The sequence below is a fragment of the Motacilla alba genome, chromosome 13, assembly GCF_015832195.1.
Source record: "Motacilla alba alba isolate MOTALB_02 chromosome 13, Motacilla_alba_V1.0_pri, whole genome shotgun sequence".
NCBI classification, from domain to species: domain Eukaryota; kingdom Metazoa; phylum Chordata; class Aves; order Passeriformes; family Motacillidae; genus Motacilla; species Motacilla alba.
In genome coordinates this window covers 11383437-11395716 of record NC_052028.1, presented here as the reverse complement: position 1 = coordinate 11395716, position 12280 = coordinate 11383437, and the positions used below count along the sequence as shown (strand labels likewise).

Here is a 12280-nt window from a genome sequence, read left to right as displayed (position 1 = left end):
TACCTGGACCTAATAAACGTTTTCTCTTTCTAATTTTTGTAATAGCCTCAGGACCTGTGGATTGCTATGGGAGTGTTTCCCATGAAGGGCCCTCATTTCTGCAGCACGCTCAGCATTGCCAACATCAACTGTACAAGATCATGAGACCACCTTAAAAAAAAAAAAACCTTTTCTCTGTATTTGCCATTTGCTGGGGTGTCTGCATTTCACATTTTAATCTTTGCTCTGCAAAAGGACCAAAGCTCAAAACTTGCTCAAAATTTTCTCAAAATTTGCTCAAAATTTTAAAAACAGAATAAAAGACAAAACTGGGAAAAGAGGAATGGACATCAAGAATAAAAGACACCTTTGCAGGTCTGAGAGAAAAATGGCAGGTGCTACAATTTGGTTTAGTCCCTAATTTTTTCCAAGAGAACCCAAGGTTTTTATCATGAGAGGGTGGTATAAAGCTCATTAATTTCTTCAGACTTTTATGAAGACAAAGCATAACAGCAAAAATTGGATTAAACTTTATCCTTGGGAAAGAGTCTAATTAATTGTCTTGGAGAAATTATTAATGTTCCTCTCTTCCGCTGCAGACACACCAGCTATCCTGAGTGGTGGGAGCATTTTGCACCTCTGAAAATAAACAGCCAAGATTTAACGGGGTACAGTGTTTCCCCACCAGCAGTTCTTGTCTGACACCTTTGGGGTGGGCTGCCATTCATTCCCGTGGACCTGCTGCTGGTTCTGATGGGGGTTGCTCGGGCACTGCTTTGTAAAATCCAGTTAGGATGCACCAGGCACCTCCCGTGGGGTTTTTTCAGCGTTCCCGAGAGTTCTGCTCGGGCCATTCCCTGCTCAGGCCATTTCCCTGCTCAGGCCACTTCCCTGCTCAGGATATTTCCCTGCTCAGGCCATTTCCCTGCTCAGGATATATCCCTGCTCAGGCCATTTCCCTGCTCAGGATATTTCCCTGCTCAGGCCATTTCCTTGCTCAGGATATTCCCCTGCTCAGGATATTTCCCTGCTCAGGCCATTTCCCTGCTCAGGATATTTCCCTGCTCAGGCCATTTCCTTGCTCAGGATATTCCCCTGCTCAGGATATTTCCCTGCTCAGGCCATTTCCCTGCTCAGGATATTTCCCTGCTCAGGATATTTCCCTGCTCAGGCCATTTCCCTGCTCAGGGATGTGGTCTGTGCTCGGCCCTGTAGCTCCTCCCGGGCTCCTGGCGGAGGAGGGAGGCTGAAACTTTTGACGCCGTCCAAAGGGCTCCCTCTGCCGATTTCCCGCCCGGATTTTCCAACCACCGCGAGAGGCCATTTCAAGATTTGAAAAACGTGCTTTATTTCATGAACTGAAGGATATTCTAAGGGTGCAGTTAGGCAAGACTGCAGAAATGGGTGACCCGTGCTTTTCCCCGTAAACGAGGCGCCCAGAGCCCCTCCAGGCAGCCCCTGCACCTTCCTGAGCGCCGGGCTCCCTTCACCGCTCACCTTCCCAACAGGAAACAGGATGCCTGAGGCAGATCCCTCTTGGCGGATTTTCCTTTTCAGGAGAACCCCGTGTCTGTGGAGTGTTGCTGGGAGCAGCTGGCTCGCAGCTCCTCCCGCCTGCGCCCGGGAAGGCTCCGGGGCGGCATCCGAGCATCGCCGAGCGCCTGCACCGCCTCCCCCGCCTCTGGCACGGGCACACGCCTCGCTGTGCATGGCTCCCTAACCGATCCTAACGTTTCGAGCAGCAGACTTTGATCACTGGAAGCCAGTCCTGCAATATTGACATGTCAGAGAAATATTTACTCGCTAAAAGAGCTCTGGGGAATGGGAGATGACAGCTTTGGCTGGTTCAGGAATTATGTACCCATGTACGGGGCACCTGAGCTGCCTGACCTCAGGCCCGCTCACCAAAACAAGTGCAGATGATGAAGGCAAATAAATGCCCGTGGAGCCTGACCTCACAGTACAGTCTACAATTAAATAAGCTGAACCCATTAACAGAAGAAAACAGAAGCAAAATAATTTTGTAATCTGATTTGTTCTGTCCTTCACCCAGGCAAGCAGCTTGAGGTCATAACCCCCGAATGCCAGGTCCTTTGGAAGAGGGATAATGTCCTTCCAGGCAGCACCTTCCGTTTGTGATATTCTTCTGGCATTGATTTTCTCTCAATAAACATTGGATGCTGTTTCCTTAACCAAGATGAAACACTTCTGTGGGAATGGCAGCGAGGATGACTCCTCATCCTGTCCCCGCAGCTGTGCACAGCCCGTGGGGACATCCCTGTGCCCAGGGGCTGAGCACACACCTCCATCCAGGGACACCCACCCGTGACACCGCAGGGACCGGGCAATTCCTGGGGTCCACGTGCAAGGGTGTGCATCAGCCTGGCACAGCCACAGGTACGAGCACAGCCCCACACTCTGCAGACAGATGGACCTGGGTGCATGTTCACACACACAGGACAGACATATGGACACAGAGGGACACACATATGGACACAGCCATGCGCACACACACACACACACACACACACACACGTGTACAGCCCCACGCAGGCACCCACAGATACATCTGTGGCTTTGTAGGGACATATGGATGGGTATGAGGAGGCAGGCGTGCATCGATAGAAGTAAACCAAGGATACAGGTATGTACATTTATATGGGTAACTCATCAACGTGCACTCTTGCACACACATGTACATGTGCACACACATACACACACGTACATGGATGGACTTGGACAGATACACACTGAAACATGGGGCACACACGCTCATACACACACATAGAATCTCAGACACAATCTCACTCTCACAGAGTCACACGCTCAGACACACAGATACACACACACACACATACACAGACATGTGCAGACAAACAGATGTGCAGACACACACAGACACATGAACTTACACTCAAACACACACACGCATACACTCTCACTCACACACACACATACTCACACACCCACACACACTCTCACACTCACACTCACTCACTCACACTCTCACACTCACACACACTCACTCTCACACACACACTCACTCTCACTCTCACACTCACACACTCTCACACACACACTCACACACTCACACACTCTCACACTCACACACTCACACACTCTCACACTCTCACACACTCACACACTCACACACTCACTCTCACTCACACTCACACTCACACTCACCCCGCCCCTCTGCAGTCCCGCATTCCCCCGCACGAGGGCGCCCTTCCCTCGGTGCCGCCCCGCCCCTCGGCCCCGCCCCCGGCCCCGCCCGCCCCCGCCCGGCCCCGCCCCGCCCGCCCGGCGGGCCCGGCGCGGGCGCTGCGTGCGGGCGGTGCGGGCGGCGCGCCCCGCTCCGCTCCCGCTCCGCTCCCGCTCCCGGCTGCGCTCCCCGCTCCGCTCCGCCGGGGCCGCCGAGGCCGCGCCGCGCCCGGGACATGCGGCCGCCCCCGCCGGCGAGGAGGCGATGAGGCTCCGCAGCGGCACGGCGCTCACGCTGCTGCTCGGCTGCCTGTGCGCGCTGCTCTCGCTCTCCTGGTACGGCGCCTTCGGCGGGCACAAAGGTAAGGGGGGCTCGGCCGCCTCCGCGGGGACCCGGCACCGCCCCGCCGCCTGGGAGGGCGTGCGGGGACTCCGCGAGTCGGGCCCGGCTGGAGCCCGGGGGTGCGTTGGGATCCAGACCCGGTGAGCATCCTGCGGGACCTGGGGGATCCCTCGGGGCAGGATCCTGCTGGAGCCCCACGGGTGCGGGCTCGGCGGGATTCTGTGCGCCCCACGGGACCGTGACCTGTGGAGCCCCTGGAGCGACTGCCTGTGCCCAGCTGGGCGGGAGGTACCCCAGCCGGGGGTCTCTGCTCGCCCAGGGCTGCCCACGGAGGGTCGGGGGGCTGTGGGGTGATGGGCGGGCTCTTGTCCAAGCCTAGCACTTGGCTTGGGTTTGGTGATGTGCTTCTTTGCACCCCCGTGTTTATGGCGAAAACCTTCATGGGCGATGGGAGCCGGGTGAGTTAAATCTGCGAGGTAGTGCCAGCAACTGAGGGGAGCTCTCAAATGCTGGGGGTTCTTTGGGCAAACTGGTGGGGGGAGATCTGAGCATCTCTGCCTTCTCTGCGTGTGTCTCTTGCGGCTCGATGCTGAGTGCAGTAACTTCAGTGGATGTGGGACAGGTGTGACAGCTGTGGCTTCAGCACACGAGTATTGGTGCTGGCTTTGCACTGAGTAGGCAGCTGCAGAGCAGAGGTGCAGGGCCCTGTCCTGCCGAGGCTGCGGGGGAATCCTGTGCAGGTGTTACAGAGATGCTGGCTGCTGGTTTTTCCTGGCAACACAATAGTTGCTTTTCTCCACCCGGTCTCTCTCTCGAGCAGTGCACTGGACTTATTCTGGCCTACAGGACAATTCTGACAGTCGCTTCTGAATTGTGTCTCTGTACCGTGTGTGAGTGTGTAACCTCCTACACCCGTGGTAATCGCTCTGCTCTTTCAGTTACTGCACTTTTAGAGGTCATTAAAGGTGTGTGGTCTGGCCAGCCAGACCCTGATTCTCTCCTCCCACTTGCTATAGAAGCATCTCTCCCTGCTACAGGTGAGAAGCAGCTTTTGCTGAGCATAAGCTGTGACTTGATGGGTTTGCAGTCCTGTGGCACACCATGCACCATCACAAGGTGCAGCCTGCACGTAGTGCAAGGCTGGCATCAGGGCTGGGGCAGCTCTTGGGGAAGGTTTTTTGGCTCTGATGACATGACCCCACCCAGCCCCTTCCCTGGCAGCAGGCTTGGAGTGCCTGGGATGTGCCAGTTTGTCTTGGCAGCTGCAGGTGTCTGACAGGTGGCTGCTTGGAATCCTCTGCCTCATTCATCACTGAAGGCTTTCCTGTTGTGCTGCTAAGGTGATTTAAATCCCACCAGGGCTGCCTCCTGCAGAGGTTTGTGTGGTGGGCGTTTGCAATGCAGGGGTGCTGCTTCTGTACCAGTGGATTGCTTTGCTTCTGCTGGTGATATTTTTATCACCGCTGGCCAAAATGTTTATTTATCACTGGCCAAAATGTTTGCATACTCAGGTGTTGCTGTTGTGTGTTGTTTTCAGACAGAAGTACTAGACCACAGTAGTTGTGCAGGGGCAGAGGAATGCTCTGAGAACTGCCCTGTGGTTGCCACTGGGCAGTGGCTTTGCTTGCAGCTTCCTCTCATAAATAAAGCAAAGGCAGTGTGCAGTGCTGCGTGGGCTCCGAGCAGCCCCTGCTGCTTCCAGGAGCAGGGTGGCCAGCCCCACTAGGCAGTCTGTGCTGCCTGGACTGTGTTGTCCCTTGACACACTTTTATTTTTTAACGAGCAGCTTTTCCCTGTGTCTCGTGCAAGTGCCAGAACAGCACCCCTGGGTGCCACTGTCCCTGTCCCTCCTGGCAGGGCCCTCTCTGGGATGCGCGTGTTCCTCTGGCAGCAACAGATTGTCGGCTGCACACGGCAGTGGCCTCGGCAGGTCAGGGCCAGCTCGGGTGGCTGTGTCAGCACAGCAGGTTTCCAGCTATTGTGGACATTCACGTTTCAGGCTGTTGTTCAGTACAGAGCTGGAGAAGACCTTGAGAGGTCATTCAGTCCATCTCCTGCCCTCCGCAGGATCGCTGATAACCAACCCCTTCCTGACAGATGTTTGTTGTGTTTGTTCTTAAAAACCGTCAATGGCAGGGACTCCTAAGCTCCCCAGACAATCTGTTTGACATTTAGCAGCCCTCATATTAGACTTTTCTTATGATTTCTACAGAAATGTCTTTTTCTTCAGTTTACTTTCAGGATTGCTCTTCTTTTTTTTCCATCTGTTGGGAACAGGCAGAAAAGTTCCTTCTGTCCTTCTTTGTAGCAGGCCAGTAGATATTTGGAAGTTGCTACCATTTCCCTTACTGATACAGATTAAACCACACTGGTTCCTTTGATCACTCTTTTTTAGGTCACGCATTCTTGGTCTGCAGTTGCTCTTGTTACTCTCTTCTGGACCATCATCCTTAGTGAGGGGTGATGCTTAACCTGGGATAAAGGGCTGAAGTTGCTGCTGTATTTTTGCTCAGAAGACTAAGTGTTACTTTGTACCTTTTACAAACAATGATCCTGTTTATACATCCCACTGTGTGTGCTTTTCACTTTTGCCATAGGTGACTCATGTTTATTTTTTTATCCTATCAACCCTTCAACTGTTCCTCTCCAGATGTTGTCCTGCTTTTCATGCCTTATCTTGTGTTTGCCTGGTTAATTATTCTTACCAAATTGCATTACCTCATGCTTGTCTTTCTTGAACTGCCTCTTTTCTTTTTTTTTTTTTTCCAGGCTGCATCTTCTAAATTACCAGGATTGTTTTGAATTCTGATTTTGTCCTCCTGCATGCTTGCAGTCCCTCTCAGCTTGGTGTAGCCTTCCAGGGCAGTTAGCCTGTTTTCTCTGCTGTCAGCCAAGTTGTGGATGAGAACACCAATTGGTGTTGGATCTGGGATGGGTTCCACTGGAAAATGCTTCAGTAGAGCCCCCCCCCAGTCTGTGCTCAAAGAGCAGTGCCCATTCACAGGTGGTCTTCCCAGCAGTGGTGGTCCTACCTTTGGGCAGCTCAGGCCAGCCCCTGCATCCCTGGCTGTGTTATGGGCATGTGCCATCAGACATCATCAGAGGTCTCTGAAATCTTTGTTTCTTCTTCCCTTCCTGCAAGTCCTGACACCCTGTCACAGAAAGAAATATGACAGATTTGATGTGATTTGTTCTTGACGAACAGATGTTATCTCTTGCTGAAGTTCTCCTTGTCTTCTAAGCATTTCAACTGAAGTTAAGCTGATTGTTCTATAAATTCCTGCCTCCTTATTCCCATACCTGTATTTTTCAAAGATAGGCTTTGTGTTTGCCAGTCCTGTACATCAGTCATGCCCTGTGAGTGACTGGAGACAATTCCCAGTGCTCCTGAGTTGCTGATGTCGTTGAGTTCTGGGGAAGTCTGGCAAGGTGTCTGCATTGCCTCCAGTGGGGAATAATATGATATTAAAATGTAAGGCATTGCAGAGTCTGCTTGTCTTCCCACTCTGTGTTGGGAGGACAAAACAATTAATTGAAAGAAAAAAAAAACCAGAACAAACCATCTCTAGAGCTGCTTTTCCGAGACCAGCTCAGGGCTTGTTTACCTGCTAATGGTGTTCTGCTGTGCTGTGGTTATTAGTAAAGTTTTGACCTCATGGTCTGCAAAAACAGATGCTGCCTCTTTCCAATTATAAATGGGGTTTGAAATAGTCTGCTGGAGTGGGAAGAGAAGGGCAGCCTCAAATAGCACAGCCACTCACCCAGGCAGCAGGTGTCCAGCATCACGTCCTGTTCGGAGGTGGGCCACGTGCTGTGCGTCATGGTGGTGGCTGTCTTGGCCAAAGTCTGATATTCTCTCTTTGTTGATTTTAGATTTAAACATGGTTTCACTTCCCAAAACCTGCTAGGCAGAAAGCTCTTTTGTAACCTGGGGTCAGGTGTTGGGTGTGTAGGGCTGAACTGTGGAGGATCAGGCTTTGGGAAGGTGCAGGCAGGTGCGGGTGCCCAATGTGGGGACTCCAGGGGACTCGGGACTTACTGAGGGATTAGTAAAACCAAGAAGGTTTCAGATGGGATGAAGGCAAACAATTGAACCTACCAATTAAATTGTTGTGGTTGTTTTTCATTTCCAGTGGTGAAAACTGTTCGGTTCTCATCCATAATGTTTGTTCTTATCTTGACTGACTGACCAGCCGTGTGCTGTTTATGCAGCCCTTCTCTTTGCCCTTTGCAGCCTACGCCAGAGCCATAAATACTGTAGGATATTTTGGGTCTCAGTGTTGGGATTTGATTTTTAGTTGGACTGGAAGTTTTAAATCTTGTGTTGAACCATTTAGGAAACTCCCATTGGAAATGCTGTGTGTAGAGGCTGGCATGATACCTCCTCAGTATGGCTGTGTAGCTCAGGGCAGGCTCTGTACCCATGTTGCCTGTGCAGGCTTCCCCTGGCAAGTTTTTTCTCTGTCAGCTTTTAATGATTTCTGGTTGCTCACTGCCAGCCAGCTCCCGGCATCCATCGTAAAACCCCAACTGCAGCCAACTCTGCACCTGTAGGTTTGCCTGCAAAGTGGGGTTGCCGTTTGCGTGGTGGCTTCACACCCCTAAGATCAGGTGTGACTGTGGTATTTTGGACACACCTTGTGGGAATGGGGATGTTGTGGAAGTGCTTCAGGACAGGCGTGCAGAGCTCCTTGAAGGACTCGCCACACGCATCCTGGCTGGGCGTCTTGGTGCAGGTCTGAGCACAGGGTTTCTCCCTTGGTTTGTGGGTGTGGTGAGGAGCAGGATGCTGGGTTTGGGGGCTGCGGGGCACTGGCTGCAGCGTGGATGCTCTGGAGCAGCAGGGAGGGCTCGGGCAGCGGCTCTGTAAGGAAATATCGCTCGTGCAGTGCCGTGCACGGCAGGATGCTCTGCTCACTGGGGGTGTCCTTTGTGGGAAGCAAACTTTGTCCCGGAGGGATGTTCCTCTGAGTGTATTTACAAAGTCTTCTTCTATAGAGCATAAAAGCCATGAACACTAATCTGCTCTGGAAGCAGCAGAGTCAAAGCTTGATATTGTTAAATACGAGCCGTGTCCTGCGGCATGAGGGGTTCCCGCTGCTTTTTCATTTCTGTTGCCTGCACCAGCTTGACTTCAGGTTTTTGTAGTTTCTTTGAGGTCTTGGGCACTGCCTGCAGCAAAATGGATACGAGTGAAGGCCCTGGTTTGAGCTGGGATCACTTCACAACAACCCTTGCAAACGTTTCCCAGTAGGAGAGATGGCAGCAGGAGACCCAGCAAGTGCTTTTGGGGACTGAGGAGGTGCAGGCAAGGACCTGGCTAGGGAACCATGAGTTTGGAAATCTGGCATTAAAATGCATGATGAATAAAAAGTTGTGCAGGAGCATTTCTGAGAGACTTTCTGTGGCCTGGGTGGTGCTCAGCAGACATTGTGTGAAATTGGTGGCTGGAATGCAGCAGCATTTGCAGAATTACCTCACCTGTGACTTGAGCAAATTCATCCCAAGAGCGAGGGGCACTGTGCAATCTGTTGAAATGCATTTATTAAAATAAGTTGTTCATTGTCTGGAGTCACCTGTTTATCTGTTTTGATTTATTTGCAGTTTTTTAAAGGCCTTTAAACAGGGCTCTTGATCTGTATTGGGTGTGCAGTTGCTGTGTCCCATTGCTGCTCCCACACCAAGAGCTGTGGTTGTGTGATGGAGTTGAAGTTACAAGGGCTCTCTCCTGTGTTCTCCAGCACAGACTTGGATTCATGTCCTTGCTGTGCTGTGTCCCTCCCAGTCTTGGAACAATTGACTGCTTGGTTTCATGCCTCAGTTCCCATCTGCTCTCTGGGGACAGTGACATCTCTTGTCACTGGGGTTTGGAGGACACTGCCAGGCTTCTGTGACAGCAGGGTCTGTGTCAGCACAGGAGAGGAGGAGTCAGAGTAGGTTAACACTCACATCCCCAGTTACATCAAGTACTTCTCTTGGTTTACTTCTGTTGCAGAACAAAACTCATTTGCGATTCCCTTTGATTCATCTAAAACAAATCATTGATTTGTACTTATATCCTGAATGTTCATTGATTATTCACTTAGTGTTTAATGTAAAACACATCTGTAGCTGGCTAGTTTAAGTGAAGCTGCCAGTCATCTCCAGAAAGCCTTGAAGACACTAAGTGCTGGAGAAATTGCTTTAGCAAGGCTGCTGCAGGTAGGCTTGGATTATCCATAATTCTCCCTGTTCACAAAACCCAAACCAGTCACCAAAGGAGCAATTTTTCTGTTTGTGCTATAAAGAAACACAAACAAATATCCCTACTGAGGTGCCTGGCTCAGCACGGGCATCCACAGCCACCAGGACTTTGAAGGAGGCCCTTAAGGCTGAGCCACCTGCCTAAAAATACTTGGAGATGATCTTAATGTTCTAGGTGAAGATTTTCCATTATTGTGCCAATTCTAATGTTCAAGTTTTCTTTTTCGTGAGACAGAGATCAAGAGGTTGGGAGATTGGGTGGCTGAAGAGGGCTGCTGTGGTGGCAGAACTCACTGGGCAAATTAAAGGATTGTGGAAAGTATTAAAATAATCAAAGAGCTTCAGCAGGGGCGGGCAGGTTAGCATTGTTAGGAGGAGAGGCTTTTCAGGGAGGGCTGATCAAGTATCTGCTTAGCAGCTTCCTGATACAGGCAGAGGATTGTTGTCTTTGATGGAGGTAAAAAAAAAAAATTCTGCCTTTTCCATTTGAATTGCAGCATAGGGGGCTTTTTATTCAGCAGTGCCCTTTTTGGGTTTATTTTCGAGCTTATGTCAGGCTTCCCTTTCAAAGCAGGAAAGTCTGGGAGTGGCAGATTCTTGTATTAAATAATCTCTTTCTGCATTAATTGTGTCACTGGCCAATTCTCCCTCTGTTTTTGTCTCGGTGTCAAGTCACATTTGAGTCTCCAGGATCAGTGCATTAGCATGGATGCATCTCTGATGCACAGAGACAGCTCTGTAACTCTGTCTTCTCTCCTGCCTGCCCCTGCCTTGCCAGCATTTAAATATTCTATCCCTCCTGTGTTACATACAGGATAAGTGCTTACCTAAAGGTTAATCTGTATTTTGAAGTGACTAGACATGCCCATGAAAATGTCTTTGATGCAAGATATTTTAATTTCTGCTTATATTAAAGTGGACAGCAGTAGTGTTAAAATGTAAATCATTAGGCTTTAAAGAAGCTCCTGGGCAAAAATTAATCTCCACCTGTCTTTTATGTTCATAATGAGTTTTGTTGCTTTGCAGTGTCCATTTGCTTGTGGCTATAATTGTCACTCTGGTGGTTTAGGAGTTGGTGGTGGTGGGATGGATGCTGGACTGTGGGAAGAGCAAGGTGTTGGCTTATGTCAGTGCTGCTGTCTGGTCCGTACCTGTTCATCAATGTGTTTTTAGGCCATCCTGATCACATTTTCAAGTCTGCCTTAGAGCACTTAGGTTTTTCTTCTCTCCCTGCAATGCCAAGAGCTTTCTGGAAGGTTCAATCTGGAGACCCTTTTTTGTCACTCTCTGCTTGTACTTACGTGGCAGTAAGTCCTCTCTGTATTGTCAATGTTCTGAGGAATGTCATGGCTTAGGGAGAAGGCCTGTGGTACTAAAAGGCTGTGTAGCCTTTAGAAGCTCTTGTAAATAATCAAAGAAATGCTTCCAGTCCTGAGAAATTAGCTCCTTGAAGATCTCTGTATATATATTTTGTATAGTGAAAACATGTAATGGCTTAGTTAAAGTGCAGTAGTGAGGCCAGCCCTGCCAGTACCAAGAACTTCATACAGAAGCTGGAGAAGATTTCTGAGGGAGAACTAAATTTCTTTATTCCTTCCCAAAAGACAGCAGTCAGGGGAGCAGAGCTGCTGTGCAGTGTCCCCAGGGTGTGTCCCCACATAAAAAACAACAGCAGTGTTTGTCTGTGTCCTTTGCTGGGTGAATGGATGGATCTGGTGGTGGTTGAGCTCTCTCAGACTCAACCACAGACAAGTACCTGTCAGATGAATTATTCAGTTAATGCTGGCAGAAGTGTTGGGGTGGTCTCCCCTCCCTCTGCTCTGTGCCCAGACTGTGATCTTTTACTTCTGTTTGATCTCACCTTTCATGTTTTAACTATTCCTTTTTCGTGCCATCTCTCATTGAGCTCTCTGGAGCTGGCTTTGATATCATTTCTCTTTGTCTTCTATTTCCCTCAGTTTCCTCCCTTTCTTCTTCCTTTGATATTGTAGAAAATGACCGGGATGGAGATCTTCCCATGTCTTCCCTCTCTTAATCTTGACCAGTTCAAGTTACTCACTTTTTGAAGAACTTTACCAGGTACTCCCCTAATAGCATGGCTTCGTTAACGCCAAGCAATGATTTTGGGTAGAAGCTGGTTTAGGCTGCCTGGGAAGAAGATGGTGCTGGTCCTTGTACTGAGTTTCAGGGGCTGTTCTGAGTCCATCTGGGTCCCTGGAGTGGTGGTGAGGTCAGGCGCAGCCCCCGGGACAAACCATCCTGACCCCAGAGTGAGGATATGCCGTGGGGATGCTTCCACTGGCATCACATGTGGGGTGGCTGGTGCTGATGGGCAGCAGGAGCTCTTCCTGCACCTCACATACAGAGCTTCAACTAAATTGAAGGAAAAGCAAAAATTGTCTTTAAAAGGAGATTAATTTGCTAACTTTGAGGAGCGAGAAGTATTTAGGAAAAAAACTGGAAATGCAAATTCTGGCTGAGCACAAGCTTTGTCATTTGATGGCTGAAATT

The 12280-nt window shown here is 50.1% G+C and overlaps 1 protein-coding gene across 1 annotated transcript in view; it reads left to right on the top strand.

The window, feature by feature from the left end:
• The first annotated feature begins 3307 nt into the window (after positions 1-3307).
• MGAT4B (alpha-1,3-mannosyl-glycoprotein 4-beta-N-acetylglucosaminyltransferase B) overlaps positions 3308-12280 on the top strand; it is a 51013-nt gene continuing 42040 nt past the window's right edge. The window contains exon 1 of the mRNA XM_038149853.1: positions 3308-3545. Coding sequence (XP_038005781.1) covers positions 3449-3545 — 97 coding nt within the window. The 5' untranslated portion in view covers positions 3308-3448. The remainder of the gene's footprint in view (positions 3546-12280) is intronic.